Here is a 19,499-nt window from a genome sequence, read left to right as displayed (position 1 = left end):
CAACATCCCATTCTCCAGCATCCAGCAAGGAGCTGGTGCTGTGGCAGTTGCCATGGCTGTGGTTGCTAAGTAACTATTTGTAAGGAGTTCGGGAGGCAGGTGCCAATGAGGTGAGAGAAGACCACAGAAATCAAGACCCAGCAAACTCACCCACTGAGCCACGTATAATAATAGTCTCATTAGCTGTAGCAAATTATGGTTAATTCAAAGTTTATCTTCATATAATCTCTATGAACGTATAAATGCATATCATCAGAGGATAGCCACTGGATTCTGAGACTGACCTTGATATACTGTGATGGTTATTAACTAGGATATGGTGATATTGATACTATACTATTGTGTTGCAAAAGAGAACATACTTGGGTATCAAAAAACATAAAAGAAGAGTGAATTCCTTTCAGAGAAGGGCAGGAGCATTGGTGCAGCTTAAAAACACCTGAAATTGCCTCTCAGTGCCTTTTCCCTCAAGAAATTCTACTATTACATATTTTAAATATCAGTGGATCTCCTTGTTTAAGGAATATTCTGACTCTTCAGTTAATCATATGTGACAGCGGCTGTCGTGTTTCCCTCAAACGCTGTCCCACACCCATTCACAGATTCAAACGTCTTTCAGTGTGGTCAACTCACCAGATGAGTGAACTGAACTGAGTGAAAAACATTATCTAATCCTTAAAAAGATAACACAGAGGACAGAATAGAATGTCTTTCAGTATGTTTTGTCTAATGTTTTTGGTATTTATACCCTGGTTCTGAGAATATACATATATATAATAGGATTGATAAATAAAATAATGAAATAATAGACTGTTATTGAATGGAATTAGCCTTAAGTTAGTTTCCAACTTGGTGTGTCAGTCGCTGGTTGTTATAATGAAGCTCATCATGTGGATTGATCACTCAGTGTTTCAGGGAAGAATCTGAAATATGAGGTGTTTAATGATTGGCTGTCAGGGTCAACTAGAACCACGTGGGACGAAGATTAGACCAATGGCCGCTCTTCGGGGGGGCGTGGCTACGAAAGCGTCGCTAACCACCCAGCCATCATGCTAGCTGCAGAAGTCCCGTGTTACTAGCTTTACTAACTCATGCAATGACAACCTGGGCGCTTTTTCTCTGATTGTAGTATCGTTTTTTCTTCATGGACACTTGGATCTAAAATGGAAACAACAACTTGTGCGTGAAGGTCGCGGTTTTCTTCACCAGGAGGAGATCCTACAGGGCAGCTGTCTCCGTTAACTAGCCAGCGAGCTAGCGCGGCTAACGTTAACCGGAGCGCCCTCACACTGGCTGCCATCACCTCCAGCACCACAGACACCAAGCCACAGGTCGGCGTTTCGACGTTGGGAATTACTACCACCATCATGGAGAAGGTATTTATGTCACACAGTCCAGACGTGTGACGTTATCTTGAGCTGCACTGCAGTTGTCAGAGGGCATACGAGCTAGCTGCTAGCCACACCTGCTCCTCCTGCTGGTATTCATTCACCGAGGCCAAAACCGGCACCGGCACCGGTTTGTGCTCTGAGCTGCTCAGCGCTGTTTGGGCTCATTTGAAACCTCTTGCTGTAGATTCTGATGTAGACCTATCTGGTATTCACACGTCCAGTGGAGGGGGGGGGGGGGGGTTAACTAGGGGGACGGTACAGGGACAGAAGCAGGCCCCTTTGGCGTGCATGGGGTTGTTAGGATGTGGGAACGCCCAGCACTGACTCACAGACTGGTGTCCTGTATCAGCAGTCATTTGCAGGGACTCCTCATCCGTCTGTGTAACATCTGTATTAGACTAAACTCCCACACAGCTGTGCCGATGCCCACCGATAATTTGGACTGTTGTTATGAAATGCCTCAGGTGAACGGGTCTTGTTTGCTAGAAGCAGAATCGTGGTGGATGGACAGATGGACTTGAGGCTTGCAGTGTTTGGGGTTCAGATTGAATGCAAGATGAAAGAAAAGAGCTGCGGGGTATAATCATCACCTCACCCTTTTTTCTCCCCACAGGCAGACTTCTTGAAAGGACTCCCTGTCTACAATAAGAGCAACTTCAGCAGGTTTCATGCGGACTCTGTATGTAAAGCGTCTGTAAGTAGCCTATGATAATATTTAAGTTAATATTTACATGGAGACAGTAAAAAAAAAATACATCAGGAGGATGCACGAGTGTCATTTGTAAGATCTTGTTGTCATGTTTTACAGAATCGGAGGCCCTCTGTGTATCTTCCAACACGTGAATACCCCTCTGAACAGAGTAAGTACCAGACTCCGGGGTAAGAGCTCAAGGTCAAAACTGTGGGAGCCAAGTACTACACTTACAATATTAATAATTACATGAATTAACAGATTGTTAATCAAGGATAAACTGGCATTGTTTTGTGTAGACTGTGCTCAGTAATATGCCGACTGACTGTGTTTGCTCTGCAGTTATTGTAACAGAGAAAACCAACATCCTCCTGCGTTACCTCCATCAGCAGTGGGACAAAAAGGTGAGCATGTGCATTTCTTTGGAGTTAAATTCCTACCTCTGGCTTCACTTACTGACAGTAATATTATATATTGATGTCTTTGGTAGCTGGATTATTATTAAAAAGAAACTGTGATTTTACTGACTGCTGTTTAATCCTTTGTGTCACACAGAATGCAGCAAAGAAAAGGGAACAGGAACAAGGTGAGGGTGACAGTCCAGCACCCCCAAGGAAGATCGCCAGGACAGATAGCCAAGAGATGAATGAGGACTCATAAGTGTGTGTGTGTGTGTGTGTGTGTGTGTGTGTGTGTGTGTGTGTGTGTGTGTTCGGATGTGTGTGTTTGCATATACAGGGTATAGCCAATATAAACTACTCAAAACAAAGGAAAAACCCATGTGTCCCACAGGTTTTCTGGCTGTTCTGCACTATAGCAGGATGCCTTTCCTGGCATGAAAATCGGAGTCATCCATAGAGAATTAGGGAAATTCCTGTCAACAAAGCAGCCTTTTTATGGTGATGAGATTATGTGCGTGACAATTATGTAACTAGAAAATATGTCAAAGTTACTGTTAGTCATTGACACTGACAGAACAGAGCCATTGTCAGGGAGGGAACTTTACACTGTTTGTTTGTTTTTATTTATGTTGGCTATTCTCCGTATAGGTTTGTGAACACTTATATGTGTGTATGCATGCTGAGCTGTGAGTGTGTATTGTGTGTTGTACTGTACTGTATGTGTGTGGTGAATGATTAGCTGAAAACATGTCAGAGTAGATTCAAGATCAGAGATGGACTTGACAGATAAAGTCAGACACTACCCTTAAAAACAGTCTCATTACTGGTACATGAATTGTGTAGCCTTCTGTCACCTGGAGAGACTGTCCTGATTTGTGCAAAGATAACTTTTTGTTACTGTTTTAATTTTATTGTTACTATTATTGTTCATGTATGGCAATGAGCTTCCTGCCAGCCACAGTGCCCACCCTCAATTTCACTGCCCACTCTGCAACCACACGGGGGCATTGCGACGTTTCTCCACACTGTTTTGACTCAACAGAACCAAGAATGCACTGTGAAGAACAGCACAAAGTAGAAGCAACTCTTCCAGAATTCCCCTTAGATGTGTGTTTATGGTGAATATGCATATCTTCATTCTATTCTGGGACTTGTGCTTGTAGGATAAATGTTGTTTTGGTGTTTCTGAGAAATATTTTTTACATCTAGCACCACCCTCTGGCTAATCAACGCTAGTGAAAGTGGGATTTACTCTTTTTGTTTGAGTTTTTGCTGTTCTTTCATCAAAGGAAGTAAAAAGAAGAAAAAAGTTGCGTTTAAATAAGGAGATGTAATTTTCAGTTGCACAACAAGGTAACAGCACAGATGGTGACAAAAAATTGTGTATAGTAATGTCTGGAAAAGGGAAAAAGAATACATTATTATGTGTGTAAATAATTGCCAGTACCAGAATTAGTTTATCAAATGGAGTATCTTTGTGTCTGCCTTTTTGTAGAATAATACATGCCCATGGATACGATAGAAAATGACCCTTGTGAAAGTACAGCAAAGAGCCCCGGTGCCCAGTGGATGCTACCTTGCCTTGCATGTTAACGGCTGGGTATTATATTCCTGAAGCGGTAATAAATCTTAAGGGGTGTCGCGGGTTGTGGTGTTTATTTTGTGTGACTGTGGAAGGTATTAGCCTATAGGCCTTACAAAATGTCATCATGGTTTGGACCCTTTTGCTTCCCCGGCTCAGGGCCCGGGATAACTACTGTTTGCCCTGTCTTTGTGACAGACCTGGATGGTTTTTGTCAGAGAGCTGGCTTAGGGGGGCTTTAAAGGGGTGTTTTATTCTCAGCCATAGAATGCACAATAAGCATGCACAGCAAAGTGCAGTCGCCATCCTGCCTTGTTCCTGAGATTCAGTTTGTATCGGCGTCCAATACTGTACAACACTGAATAAAGCTTTTTTTTTTTTTTTTAAGTATTCTTATCACTGCCCAGCAGATTCATATCGAAGCCTCCTGTCCTTCTTGTCCTTTTTTCAGTCGATGCTGCAATGTGGGTTGACAGTGTGGTCAATCATCTCCCTACCTACAGTGTAAATACTGTCTGTTTCTGAAGTGTAAACATTATGCTTCTGCTCAAATAGACTGTTCTACAACACCCTAAGCCTTGTCCCATCACGTGTGTTAGGTCAGATATGTTCTTTTTAGCTTTGCTGAAATAAAACTGGATTGAAACTGGGATTTTGTCATGTGGTACTTTTAATGGATGATTTCATTCCTTGAGTCCTTGATTTAAAGGTCCAGTGTGTAACATTTAGGATCTGTTGGTACAAATGGAATATAATATGTAGTTAGGTTGTCATTAGTGTATAATCACCTGAATATAGGAATCTGTGTGTTTTTGTTACTTAAGAATGAGCCGTTATCATCTATAGACGCTGTAGGTACGTCTTCCATGTTTCCATAATAGAGCCTTGCCCTTTTTTTCCCCCCGTCACCGTAGTTTTTTTCGACACACTTCACAACCCGTTCTCATTTCCAGGTCGTCAAATACTGGCGCAAGCGGTGTTCAGTTAGTTGCAATCTGCAACTTCACCGCAGGATGCCACTAAATGCTACACACTGTTCCTTTAAGGAGATTCTAATTTCCCAGTACTGAGGTCCACATTTGTGAGTGAGGGGGAAAACAATGATCACAACACATGAAATGCATTTGAAATAGTTTTATTAACTATTTTTCAGGTCTTACAAAAATATGACAAAATAAATTAAAAGAAATAAATAATCCCATTTCCCAGTATTTCTCTTTAAAAGATCTTTTTTTTTTTTTTTTTTGTACAGTGGTACATTGGAAGAGCATATGATGTTCAGTAAGTGAGGCTTCCATGAAGATGTCCTATCTTAAACTCTGAGATTAGAGTCAGGTCTTAATGTAGCTGTGGTGAGAATCTCACCTGTTCAATCAACTCTCAGAATATCCAGGAGACAGTACATTTACTAAATTCAGTCCTTCCCTACTCATTTCACATTACACTAATGGTGCTTGTAAAGTCTAGATAAGCCCAAATCCTTTAAAGAACCGCTGTTTCTTTGATAGTGAATTACAGACGGCTGATGTGTCTCAGCTGTCTGAGCAGCTGTCCTTATGTAAGGGACGCCTGTGCGTGGCCCGAGAAAACAGTGATGGTGCTGTCTCTGACATGGGATGCCTCTTGATGAAGCGTTCGATGATGCCCAGAACCGTTAAAGACTTGTTAATATACCTCAACCAATGCTTATTTAAAGACCTCCATAATAACAACATGCAGAATTTGTTGCTGCTGCCAAGAGTGCAAGGATGAAAGAAGTGATAGGTTGGTTAATGCTATCGATTTCTATTATATGAAGTTGTACTTTAAGTTTTCCCTGAATAAGGAGGAACTACATACATGGAGGCATGACCTAAACTCCACTGTGATGCGCCAGTATCAGCAAATACCCCTATCGCTGCCTTCTCACTTCAGTCACCTCTGCTTTGACACTGGCATCTCATTTTCTATACAAACTTTCACAAACTTTGAAATGGTGATATATGGATTGCATCATGGTGTCACTCATCCCTGAAATCAATGAAAGCTGCAAGAATAAAAGTTGTGATGAGACTATGCTCAGCTACGCTTACCATCCTGATCTCTATCATATGTCTCTACAAGAATGACCAGCCTGTGAAACTGATACACATATTCAATTTCTCTCAGCCTTGCAATTCTCATTTTACATTTATAATGAACATTGACTTCCAAATATAAAAAAGAACATACCGTAGATTGACAGTAAAATGATACGGTGACCACACAAACTGATATCCTGTCTATTTCCTTATTGCATTTAATGTCAGTAAGATCTCTTTGTCTGTCTGCGGAAGTACATTTTAGTATTTTCTTTAGGCATGTGGCTGAAAGGTGGACTATACTTATTGTACAGTTGTTACAGACACATGAAAGCAGCCACAAAATATAAAAACCTGTTTGAAGCTCAATGTCATCATCACCTGTAGACTAGACAGACTCTGTAAACACAAAGCAGTACATGGATGGGATTATTATTATTATTATTTTGATTGTGAGTAAGGGGAGAGTCCTCACGTTAAATATGAAACAGGAGGCTGAGCTGACCGAGCTGAAAGTGAAAACTGAGGAGACATAAAGAAAAGATGCATAGAGTCTGGCTGAGGAGAATGCAGTGGGAAGGGTGCTGTGGGAGGGGGAGTCAGTCTAGACTTTTAGTATTACATGTAAGTCTCCTATAACTCAGTGTTATTGCCAAAAACCTTGCCAGAGGTGATGGTGTGGAAATGCATAGTTAATGTTTCTGTCTCTACACCTACAGTGTGTTGGCCTCTGAAACCTTTCTCAGTGTGTACCTTATCTAATGTCACCATAATACATTTTCCTCTCAAAGTGCTCCTTAGCCTGACGCTCTAATTTCACTGCCCCTGTCTTATACTAATGACACTGATGTTATGGGTAAATAGTCAATAGTGAATCGGTTCAACAACACATTTTGCTATGCAAATAAACTCTGGCACCACCTTCTGGGGACCTCACAGAAGTGAAATACCATTTAATGGTAGATGATGGGCTTCCTTACTCGAGTAACACAAACAGTGTTGGTGTAGATGATTAACAGAACATACAGTACATACATCTTGGGTTAACAGTATAATCCGAAAAATACCGCTTTGGTTAAAAAAGGAAATTCCCATCATCAGCACTGCAATAAAGCAATGCAGCAAATGGTGCATATAAAAAATAATACGGAGCTCAACATAAATAAGTAACTGTTGTAAAAAAAAATAAAAAATAAAAAATACAACCCAAAAAGTAATCTGAATATTCAGGAAATACCATAATTGCTGAGACCGGGGGCAGGTGAGTAGATAACATGTACTGTGTGAAAGGAGGAAATCAAAATCCAGCTTTTGCATAATGTTATGAGGCAGGCTGGTGTCGGTCCTCTCTCCTGCAGAGGGAGAGATGTTTTTCTGTAGGGTGTAGGGGTTTAGTGCAAATGTTACTTCTTTAACTCTATGCTCGTTTGCCAAGTCTGGTAAGTGTGTGGAATGGAACACCATCTGTGTTTACAAGGCGCTCTACGGGCTTGGATGGAGAACAGCACGCAACAGGCTCCCATGCTCCATTTTCTTTAAATCACCTTCGTCTACTTCTGCTTTGTTTTTTCTCTTTCACTTGCTCTCTTGGGAAAAATACTGGTATGTGACAGCCCTTTTTGAACAAATCTGCTACTGTCACATGATGGGAAGAAGTGTACAAAGCTCAGACATCACCTCTGCTTTGAAAATAAAGCTGGTGATATATCAGGGATGCTTATTAAGGGAGGGTCATGTGTGATGATTGATAAGAATAATTAAAACACTGATTGATATTGCTTTTCCATTTCCCACTTCAATATAAAAGTGAAGGGCCCAAGAATTTCTCACAGTTAAAAATGAGACAATATCTAATGATCACTTGTGTTGTGAAAGCTAAAAAACACTCTCTTATTTGATGTACAATCTGTGATCCTTTCATACCACTGTATATGTTTTTTTTTAAATCTTTTTTCTCCACAACAGGCTGTTATGTCCGAGTGGGAGGCCAACGAGATGCTTACAATTTATGACTAGAAGAAATCAAGAAACACAGCTCTCTGCTTTAAAGGCTTAAAAATATTAGAAACGCAGCTCATGCATTTCTTTATGTATTGCAGACAAGGAAGGATTTGTATGTTTGTGTGTGTGTAAGGGCGTGTGTGTGTGTGCGCGCGTTTATTCGTCATAATAGGAGGGCTTACGTCTTTCTTATAAAGCCTGTTTTTTTTTTTTTTTGTCAGCAAACCAAACCAAAAGTCATCTCTCATCAGTTTCATCTTTTCCTCTCTCTGCTTCAGGTACCTCTACACACAGCCTGTGATAACACAGAAGGTAGGTCAGGCCTTTCCTCACAGTAAACACATCACCTCTTCAGTAGAGATGTAACCAACGACAAGTTTGTTCTCTGTGGAGCTACTAGACTTTAGAGCCGGCCGGGTCCAAGTCTGTCGAATGTCCGTTCTCTGACCCTTCACCTCCAGGCGAGGGGATCTCGTCTGGAACGCCATTCAAGTCAGACCTGGATGGTTGTCTTTCTGACGTCTGTGATGATGATCCTTCCCCAGATCTGGGCAGCGCAGCCCCATTCACACACGTCCCCCCCTCAGATTTCCCAAAGTTAAAGAGTTTCCCAGGGTTGAAGGCTTTGCTGGGTGACTGAGAACGCTCCTGAGAGCTGCTACCTGATGATGAAGATGACGATGACGATGCTGTTGCTGTGGCGTTAGTGGCTGTGGCGGCAGCTGCAGAAGCCGCAGCGCCTTCTTTCTTATTCTCAGGTGACTTGAGAAATTTGAAGCTCAGGAACCCGGGCAGCTTCGGTTCACTTCCAGTGGGCGACTGTGGGGAGCGGGCGCCACCCGAGGAGAACTTACTCTGCAGTGGGATGATCTGTTTCAGCTTCATCACGTTATTATTGGCCAACAGAGAGCTGGGCCTTTTGGGCTTGTCCGACCCGCTGCCCCCTCCGCCTCCACCCCCGGTGCGTGATTTGCCGCTGTGACTTTTGTCGTGGTGGTGATCCCCGGAGGAGTCGCCCTTGCTTTCGTCCCGCTCCCTTTCCCTGCGGGCCATATGCTCGGCCTGCCTCTGCCTCTCCTCCTCCTCCCTCTTTCTCCTCTGCAGCTGCTGGTAATGCTGCTGCGCCTGCCGCTCATGCTTCTGCAGAGGAAGGGAAACATTCCCACAATGTATTCACTAGAATCAGCACAGACCCAGCTAACCATTACAATACTGCAGTACTACCAATCGGAACAAATCCCTTACTAAGAATCTTGCATTAGTACTGCAGCGGGACAGCCTCATCTCTTTTCTATGTTTCTAGATAGTTTTTCTCAAAAGTACCATTGCTAAAATATCACCAAGAGTTTAAAACAAGCAAATTATCTCCAAAAAGAAAGGTGCAGTGCCGCAGTACAGTATGTTTGCAGCAATAATTCTGGCTCTCCTGATGGCCACTGCTATAGATTTTTATTATATTAAGTACTCTGCACATAATTAGGTTGTCTTTTCTGAGCGCTTGTTCAAACTGGCTGAATAATTCTTGAACATGAATATTATTGATCTCTTGCAACTCTTCCACAGCAAATAAAATATTCTTTTGCTGTCTCATCCCTTACCTTAAAGGCCTCCCTGCGCTGATAATCCAGTTTAGCCATCTCCTCTCGGACCCATGTAGGAATGTCAGGGATGGCCACGTGGATGACATACTTCAGGAGGATGGCAAAGTGCTACAGACAGGCAGGAAGAAAGAGGGATCAAACAAAAAACTATTAAATGAAAGTAGAGCCTTAATCAGATATAGGGCACCATGATTCAGAATGCCCTTTAAGGGTATGTTACTTGAACTAATTCAAACATCATTTGGGCCGTGAAATTCTCCCCCTGAAAGGCCTGACTTCTTTATCAGGCCAAGAAAGAGCTGCAGGCTGTTTACCTTTTTCCAAATATAGACAGGCACAGAGTGCAGAACTAAGAATCTAAATATGTTACAAGTAAGAGGAGAAACACGAAGAGAGCTCAAATGCATCTGTTCATCCTTTTCATAAAGATTGGCACATTGGAAACTCAGTCTGAGCAGCATTTGTGTTGTACTTCTTTCAGTCACTTATAAAAAATAAAATAAGAGATACTAGTTGCAAGACTCCTATTTGTTTGGGTGTCTGGTCAGCACTTAAGATGGACCTGAACATAAGATAGCCTTTTCAACCACCATATCTTCCTTTAAACTATTTTTTAGATCTCCTGGGTGGTGATTACAATATGTCCTGTAAGTATCGGAGAGAAATGTGTGACGTGTCTGTGTGCAGTCAACATCTATAGTCTTTGATGAAGTGATACATTCTGCCATACAACCCTCTCTACAGCAAGTCTCTGCAGGTAGAAACATAGATACAGTAGTAAGCTTGTTTGCAGCCTAAATCCCTGGCACATTTTTTGATTACCATACATTTTCTGCTGGGTCACAAAATGCTGGTGGCCTGAGAAAAAGTTTGAAAAAAGCACTACTCTAAGCACTGCAGGCTAGCAGGAATGAGCTGTGGTACCTCGAGGATGACGATGGAGATGATGGCCATCTCTGGGCTGAGCCACGGGAAGAGACGTTGTAGCTGACCACACTGACCAATCAGGTAACAATTCACTATGATGGCAATCAGGCCCATGGCTTCCATCGCAGTCTGTGAAGGAAAAAAACTTGACTTTGTTCTGTACTTTGTACGTAAGAATCATTTCAGTCAATTATTGGTAATTGATCAATTTAGTATGATTGCTACATAGTTACGTCTACATGATTGTCAACTTTTAAAATGGATATAAAGGCAAGTGTTTGATACATATAACAGCGTCACACATCACAGTGAATTCCATCAATTTACACCTGTAGCAGAAAAACCTGAACCTCTGTTGACTTTCACTGAGTGTATTTCTGACCTGCCACTGGCCGATGCTCTCCACTCTGATTCCAAAGGGCCTCTGCAGACCGGTGCAGAGCTTGAAGGCATCACTGCGGATCTCAATGATGTTGTTGATGAGAGCGCACATGGCAGCCAGAGGGAATGCAGAGGAGAAGAGCACCACGTAGCCAAACTGGACAAACATCTCTTGGTAGTCCTGGAAGGTATCCTGAGAGGGGAAAAGCGGACCATTAAACCACAGCGGTACCAAGTCAGTACAGTCTGAATGCTAGTATTTGGCAGCTAGAAGACAAGACTTCATTTCTGTAGAGCAAATTAATGCACAATGGTACCAAATAACATAAAAACATGTTGTTAGCTTTGTTTATCTGTCATATAGTCATGTATGACCTTTTGGAACATAACTCAGTGTTATTTGCATCACACTTGGGACACTTGGGGGTGTCGTGTAACTGTGATAGACGAGGATTTCTGTTGGATTCATCTTGCGGTGCTTCTCTACCACATGTATGAAACCTGACCCAAGTATGAGGAGAATGTTAAATGTTCCCCAGCTGGCAACATACATGGCTGAGTTGTTTACCTACTATTATACAAGAGTTATTTCCTATCTATTCTAAATTAAACAGAACCGTTTCAAACTGTAAATAATGAGTTATGTTATGTACCAGAGTCTAGTTTGTAATTCCTCTAAGAGAAATATGTCAACATGGGTGTTATTCTCATGACTGTGTATTATTACTTGGTAATGGATTGAAATTCGGCTCATCCATTGTAAAGATGTTGAAACAAGGATTCCTGCAACAACTTTGTAAATTGGAGCAAGGAGCATGAGTGACCTGCAGCTGTCCAAATAACTTGAATTTAACAGAAATAATCTCAATGACTCTGACTATAATTAAACACAGAAATGAGTCCCCTGGTATGGTTGTATGAACTGAATTGCAAAAATAAAATGACATAATACATATTGTGCAGCTCTTTGCTGCCTGCCACTATATTAATTAAGAGATGCTCCAATTGGCTAATTGCTTTATAAAATGTGTGAGAGGATTTTAGTCATACTGACGTTTCTTGGAAAGCTTGGCAAATTCTGGAATTAATCTTTAAATCAAAGGACGCTAATTACCATCCTTTAAAGGATTGGTTGCAGAGTTTACAGAATATGTTTAGTACACAGTCCTTCTTACAGCATATGTCTGCATGCAGCTCTCCATCTCAGCCTGAGTGAGCGTGGTGCTCTCTCTCTCTTCAGGGGGATCCATCCACGATTCCCTTTTTGTCTTCGGCTCCGGTCTCTCTACGCTTCTGCCTCTTCTTCTGTGTCGCAGTGATGTGCTGCTCTCAGACCCAGAAGGCAGTGGGGCAGCGCTGGCAGGCAGCAGCAGCAGCAGCAGCAGCAGCAGCAGCGGCAGCATTACTTCCCTCAGTCACACTTGTCCCTCCCCCACCTGACTCCTTCACATCATGGATTCCATTATCATCGTCGTCGTCACACATTTCAAACACAGAGGCAGGGTCCATTCCTTTTTCCACCATAGTGGGGCTCCCCTCCTCCAGGAAACTGTTGTCCATGGGGGGCCCACTGCAGGCTGGCCTCCTGTCCACCTTAACAACAACAAACACCAAACCGCACAATTACTACTATCACTCCCAATAAAAACTGTTAAATAACACCTTTCTTGAGATACGATCAAAGTGCTACAGCATGAGCATTTTAACACCTCACAAATGTATGTTATCACACAGTTTATACCTTCTCTATGAAGCTGACTTTCCTCAGCTTCAAACCGCAGTCGATCAGACTTTCCTCCTCCGTCTCTCCTTCACTGAACCTCCCGCTGTCAGCCTCATCCCTCTCACCTCCCTCCTCCTCATCGGGCACCCCACATCCCCCGTTCAAACACTTCTTTTCCCTGAGAGAAGTTGAACAGACAGATAGACGTCAGACAAAATGTGTGTGTTAACCACTCACAGTGGTGTTCTGTCTATTTCCTCAGTGTCCGACTGGTATGAATCATAACTGCATGCAGCGCACAGACAGTGGCAAGTGCAGATAAAATGGCTTTTAATTTAAACCCAAGCATGTCTGTTTGTAGTGACTAATACTGTGGTGAGTGTTGGTGTGACAACTGTAAACACATAAATGTCATTGTTCATCACACTGATCTTATGAGAAAGTGTCAGTTTCTCTTAATGCCTGTGTCAAATTGCATTGGTAAAGGATTCATTTAAACTCTGTTGCTTATTTGCAACCCTACGTGTACATTTGTATGTACAAGTGAATGTTTTCTGCATTTATTAACTGAATGAGAGCTTAAATTATGAGTTTAACCTTCTGTCTGACAGCCCCAACCCAGGCCTGGTGCCTCTCAGTCCAGGTCCGGGCATGGCCTGGTCGGTGGGAGAAGCCTGGGCTTTTCCAGCTGCCAGCCGGGCATATTTTAGCAGCACTGAAAGCAGCAGGTCCCACACAGCTCGCAGTGTGAGCTCGCCCAGCTTGTGGCGCTCATACAGGTAAGGCTGCAGCACCTCCTTCACATTTTGAAGGAACTGGCGTATGATGAGCAGAGTGGCCAGCATCTGCCAAGGACAGAGAGAAACAGTCATAAATAGCTGCCACACTGAGTGAACATACAGTGAATATACTGTCCAACTAATGAGAGCATTTAAAATAAATGTTTTCTTGGAAGAATGCAAACAGCTAAGGATGCAATGGGTGGATAGAGAAAAAGAGAACCAGCAGGACAGAAAAGAAGACACAATAAAAGGCTGAAAAAGCAAAAGGATACACCCTTGTGGAATAATGCAACAAATCAATCAAAATTTAATTATGTATGTATGTATCTGCAAGAAAATCACATCAGTCAAAAAACTGCTGCTGAAAGGTTCCCTAATCTTAAAAAAACATTCCATCTGTCAGTGATTGGGGTGTGTCCAGAAGTGCAACAACAGGAAATAGTGGAAAGTTTTGTGGACAATGTGACTTGCTGTGGATGTGCCCTTTCAGACCACTGAAACAACATTTCAATGCATTGAGGTCAATGACTGGTCAACACTCAAGGCCTTTCAGTCATACTCAAACCTTTCCAAACAAATGCAAATCACACATAACAGGAAGTACAAATAAGCTTAACTTCAAGGATAATTCAGGTGTATTACGACCTGTGTCTATTCTGTGATTTTTGGGCTTCGATAATATTTGTAATCAACAAGTTAATTTCAGAGATATGAGACAGCAAAGTGACAGCAGTCAGACCTTCAAATAGGTTTTAAATAAACTCTCAGGATAGCAAAAACTGTTAAACTGTTATTATCCAAACTATTACTCAAACTGTAAACGTCCATCACAGTTTGTGAAAGTTGGTTTAACTTTGACCTACCATAGCTAGTGTACATACTTTTATCCGTGCAATAAGGGATAATTCCCACCTGACTTTCAGCTCATCTGGTTAAACTCTTGATGTTTACAGCTGGTGTGACAGCTCATGTTTCTTGCCTCATCAAACTTTATTGTATTAATGTTGCTTTGTTTTCAGATCTCAGCAATTAAATTAAATATTGTCACAGAATACTTATTTTACCTTAAACAATTGGAATAGAATCCAAGTTGTAATAAACCAGAATTATCATTCGGCACTCAAAACCAAGCAGTGAGGATGTCTTCAGTCCTTTAATATACACCTAGAGGACATACATACTAAGAATTGCAACATCACAAAGCTTACTATCCATTATTGGCTTTAATCTAAAAGAAACTGTTTCCAAGTTAAATAATGCTGATGCACAATATATATTATAGCTGCAAGCTTCAGCACAGAATGCACAAAACTACTATAAATTACTGACAAAGACATGGACAGAAAGTTATTTTCAGGCATTGATGGGAGACTTCGGAAATGTAGAAAAGGAGATACTGTTCCCCCACTGCTACCTACAGGAACACTCAGCAGAGATACATCAGAGTCAGAGACACTGGCAGAATCAGGCTGACAACACCAGATGGTTTTCATTTCAGGCACTTAAAGACTACGCCAGTGTTTTTGCATGTTTTAGCCAGGTTTTTCTTACCTTTGGGACAGCTATTGGTTTCTATTCATTTCACTACAGTATGAAAATTAACTAAGAAAAATCCCAACTAAAAAGTAAATATACAGCAAAAAATATTGGTAAATGTTAAATGCTGGGCTGCACTGGTCGGTAATCAGACATTGGAAAACTATGACGTCAGATGATGTTAAGAAATAATGACAACCTCAATGAGGTGGCACTCTGGCTGAGAGTGTTAAAGAAACTGACAGACAGAGTGAGAAATTGAAGTATGAATAGTGAGAGTTGTATCGGAAAGACAATTCACACAAATTGCACGGAAGGAAAAGGCCAATAGAAAAACTCTACTGACTCCACATCCCCATGTCAAAGAGGAAAAGTGGCAAAACCACTCAACTACTGTAACTGTGATGCTCATATATGCAGGTGAGGTGGCACAGAGGAAGGAAGATGGAAGGATGTATTGCGTCTACACAAGCAGACGTAATCTTCTGAGAGCCACATTTTAAATTCTCCACCGCATTAAACCACCCATCTTACTTTTCTGTCTGGTGAAAGCCACGTGTCTCCAAAATTAGGAGTTTTTAAGAAGCAAGAAAAGCTGATTTTGTTTGATGACTCTACATTTAAGGAATTATAAATTCCTTGAATGTAACTGAAAGAAAAATAATTACCAAATTTAAAGTTTCAAGGGTTCCACCAGACAAATAACAACCAACCAACAACCAAACTATATTATTTTATAGAAAGCAGGTTGGTAGTTCAAGTTCATGTTGTCATCAACACGGAGCATGCAAGGTTAACACCGAGGTGGTCAGAAATCGACCTTTGACCTCTCGGCCAGACAGTGGATGTACAGGGATCATACTTTGGACCTGAGTAAAGCCCTGAAGAACCAGGGAACAGAGACCACAAGCATCTGGAACTTGAAGAAGAGGGAAGGCAGCATATTGACCCGGACCTGCCGCTGCAGACTCCTTAACAGAGACAACACCAGCAGCATCTTCCACAGAGGATAAATGGATGGATGTGCGGATGGATGGTTATGGAAATCAATGCAGGAGAGAGAGCAAAGCATTTAAGGATGGGAGTTTGCAACAATGACAGATGTTGGAGGCCAAATGAATTACTGAAGCTAATGGGTGACCTCAGGGATTGAGGTCTTTCTTACCTCTTTCAGCCGCTCCATGTCTTTGAGGTAGAATCCAATGTAAAAAAGGCTGAGATAAGAATTTACAAACTGAAACTGCAAGAAAAAAAAACAGGTAAGGAAGCAAATAATATTTTTTTAAATTAGCTTCTAAATCACATGGGTAATTTAAATATGATCTAGTGAAAAGCCACTCACAAGAACCATTTTGATGATGAGATTTTTCTCATAGGCACTCTGGAGTCTATAGTTTTCTGTGGAAAAAACAATAGCAATCATATTATTGTACCTACTGAACCACTCATAAACAATGTAGTATATGTGTATATATACATATATGTAAGATATAACTGAAAAGCCACAAAGAGACATTTTATTGAGATTTTCTTCTACAAGAGAAGCTCTGCTCTGAATGTGAATGAATAAATCTGGAAGCTTGACTCTCACCCATGTCATTGAGCCAGCAGGCAATTTTCCTGTACACCTCGTCACATGCAGTCACAGTGATAGCTAGCATGATTTTGGGGATGAAGCGAGCTAGCCGAGGCATTTCCTTGATCCCCATCACAAACTCCTGCAGAGACACAGTCGTAGCTTTTTACTCATCGGCTCAGAGAAAAACAACATCCAGGGTGTGTATGCAGTTGTGTTGAGGGAAAAGGTGTTTTGTCTTGCTTTATTCGTATTAAGTTCTTTCCATGGATTGTATTGTGTTTCTTGGCGCAGCCAACAAATCATTTTAACAAGCTTGCTGCGTCATTATATCAACCCATAAAAGACTGAGGAAGATAACATATGAGGAAACTAAACAATGACATATGATGCTGACAGCTGACTGACCTGCAGTTCAAAGCAGATGAGCATGACCAGGAAGACAAAGCAGAGACAGAGGATACAGATGGGCAGGCTGACCAGCCACCTGAAAACACGCCTCCGCCATGGTGGATAGTAGAACTCCTCACATCCTGTTATGGGACTGCAGCGCTTAACTCCCTGTCGAGAGAGAGAGAGAGAGAGAGAGAGAGAGTATGAAAAGGACTGAAAGAGAAGAGAAGAGGATAGGAAGATGAAAGGAGTTTTAGTTCTTCTCACCCGGAACTGAGGCCGTGGTTCCTCCAGGGATTCAGCCGGCGTGTCCAGTGTTCCCCACTTGTACGCCAGCTCAGCCCCCCTCCTCTTCCACCGCTCAAGAAACAAAGTGGCCCACACTACGTTGAATAGTGCAAACACCACACAGCAGATGTCACGGCTCGTCTGAAACAACCCGAGCACAAAAACGCAGATGCTTAAAACTATGAACGGGCAATGATCATTTTTCGGTTGGTGATTCAAGCTGTTTTAGGCTGTGATAGCTTCTCTCTCACCTGATCTGACTCGGTGAGCATCCACAGCACAAATCCAATCACAGCAGGATATAACATAGAAGTGGTGTAAAATCCTAGCCAGGCAAAATACATGGCAATCTTCACCCCAAAGTAGTCACAGATATCATCTGTAAACATAAACACAAGAGAAAAATTACACGTTAGAAAGATAAAATAACACAGTATCATAAGCAAAGTGATTCACACTGTGTCACAGTACTTTGTCATGTCTTGTGGTTGTACTAGAGTGTTATGTACATGTTACTGTGCCTCTTCGCATGAGTATCTTGTTCCACTGACCTAAGGGTTGTTTCTCACAAACAGCCTGGACCCAAGACTTCATCAGTTGACTGAGGATCCTCTGTTCATGGAGAGGAAAAACCTGCTGGATCACACCCCGCGCACTCAGCTCCGGGACTGCAGAGAATAATAAAGCACACAGTAAGGCAAGTTGAAGTGATTGTACATTTAATCTGGTTGAGAAAGAAACATCTATAGTGGAATTGTAGATACATGAAGACAAAACTAAAACCATCAACTCCATCACAACTGGCTTCTAATACTTTTAAACCCAAACAAACTGAGGGATTATTTCCAACGCCTGCCAAAGAACTGCTCTCTGTTTAATAAAGACAAACATCACAAGAGTGTCTAGCAACACAGTACTGATAAAGCTTACTGATTGGCTGGCCCTCCAGGAAGTTGATATTATGAAGCACCTCCCCGTGTTTGGCACGTAGATTGTCCATCCAGTATTTAATGATGCTCTGCCTCTCCTGCAGCGAAACGAGAGGAGAGAGTAAATTCCAGTAATGCTCTGACAGCATATTTACTTGCTGCGTGTGTGTTTGTGACACACTGACCTGTGAAGTAAAGAAGCACAGCTCGCTCTCAATGTTCTCGTAGATGTAGTCCTCCTCACAGGAGAAGCTTCGTGTTCCTCCCCCAAACTCGGGCTTCACCGCTTTCCTCAGTCCCATCTCCTCAGCACCTCGCAACAAACTGCAGGACAACAGAAGAGAAAATCACCAAAAAAGCACCCTTTAAATGTCTGAGTGGTAACATAGAAACTAATTATTTGTTTTTCCCAATTTTCAGATCAACTGTTATTCAGATTGTCTTGTTGCTGCTGTCATTACAGAAGTTGGTATCTCTTCCTCTTCAATGATGGATTTTTCCCAGTACGACTGTTGAACGCTGCCACAAAATCAGATCGTTTTTAATAACCTTTGAGTCTGAGGAACTTACCATAATTTGATAATCGATTTATCTTTTAAGTAATTTATTAAGCAAACCATTTTTTAGTTCCAACTCCTCAAATAGTGATCTGCTGCTTTTTGTCCTGTTTTATATCATTGCAAATTTGATCTTTTTGGCCTTTGGACAAATACAAGCAATTTGAAGAAGTCACTTTTTGGACATAACAGATTAAACAAAAAGGAAAACAATCTTAATCACAGTCCTATTGTGGACAGCTGAGCAAATTTCAGCAGCGCGTTTCACTGTAAATCACCACACTGTATTTGGTCAGCTTTCCACAAGGTTCAGAAAACCAACAGCAAACAACACAACTAGCAGAGATGGACTGTCCTTCATAGTGTTAAAGTCATCTGAACTCTCCTCTAATGCCTTAACCTCATCACTCTCTCTCATCATCTCATTTCCCATCAGCCCCTCCTCCATTGTCTCCTCTCTTCCTCCCTCCTCCTTCCTCCAGCCACTCTATCTCCTCTCCTCTCTCCATCCTCCTTTCTCTCTTGCCTCCCCTTTCACTCTTCATCATTTTATCCTAGTCCTTCCCTTTGTCTCCTCCCTCCCCCCTCCTCCTTTATCCCATATCATCCTTTTCTCCTCTCCTTCTGCCCTTCCCAGCGGCTTTGCGCTAAAATCGCAGTAATAATGCAGCACCACGCCC

The 19,499-nt window shown here is 41.9% G+C and overlaps 2 protein-coding genes across 2 annotated transcripts in view; one reads left to right on the top strand and one right to left on the bottom strand.

The window, feature by feature from the left end:
• The first annotated feature begins 1,008 nt into the window (after positions 1-1,008).
• LOC127350506 (DET1- and DDB1-associated protein 1) lies at positions 1,009-4,715 on the top strand. The gene is made up of 5 exons (XM_051377210.1): positions 1,009-1,376; positions 2,005-2,085; positions 2,200-2,251; positions 2,425-2,486; positions 2,638-4,715. Exons 1-5 carry the CDS (start codon positions 1,368-1,370, stop codon positions 2,740-2,742), a joined length of 309 nt encoding a protein of 102 aa, XP_051233170.1. The 5' UTR covers positions 1,009-1,367; the 3' UTR covers positions 2,743-4,715.
• A 469-nt stretch (positions 4,716-5,184) lies between these two features.
• ano8b (anoctamin 8b) overlaps positions 5,185-19,499 on the bottom strand; it is a 38,241-nt gene continuing 23,926 nt past the window's right edge. Inside the window, 17 exon segments of the mRNA XM_051376876.1 lie at positions 5,185-9,266; positions 9,725-9,835; positions 10,652-10,783; positions 11,037-11,228; positions 12,211-12,396; positions 12,398-12,628; positions 12,777-12,936; positions 13,356-13,603; positions 16,242-16,316; positions 16,419-16,474; positions 16,668-16,794; positions 17,061-17,213; positions 17,313-17,474; positions 17,585-17,712; positions 17,885-18,001; positions 18,264-18,360; positions 18,448-18,586. Of these exon segments, the coding sequence (XP_051232836.1) occupies positions 8,523-9,266; positions 9,725-9,835; positions 10,652-10,783; positions 11,037-11,228; positions 12,211-12,396; positions 12,398-12,628; positions 12,777-12,936; positions 13,356-13,603; positions 16,242-16,316; positions 16,419-16,474; positions 16,668-16,794; positions 17,061-17,213; positions 17,313-17,474; positions 17,585-17,712; positions 17,885-18,001; positions 18,264-18,360; positions 18,448-18,586 (3,058 nt within the window). The 3' untranslated portion in view covers positions 5,185-8,522.

Source organism: Dicentrarchus labrax, unplaced genomic scaffold, assembly GCF_905237075.1.
Source record: "Dicentrarchus labrax unplaced genomic scaffold, dlabrax2021, whole genome shotgun sequence".
Classification (NCBI taxonomy): domain Eukaryota; kingdom Metazoa; phylum Chordata; class Actinopteri; family Moronidae; genus Dicentrarchus; species Dicentrarchus labrax.
This window is presented reverse-complemented; position numbering and strand designations above follow the sequence as displayed.

Bases quoted from the DNA above. Each gene is read 5' to 3' on its own strand.
- LOC127350506 (XM_051377210.1), top strand. The intron at 2,086-2,199 runs GTAAGTAGCCTA...CATGTTTTACAG, and splicing joins ACTCTGTATGTAAAGCGTCT to AATCGGAGGCCCTCTGTGTA. The intron at 2,487-2,637 runs GTGAGCATGTGC...TGTGTCACACAG, and splicing joins ATCAGCAGTGGGACAAAAAG to AATGCAGCAAAGAAAAGGGA.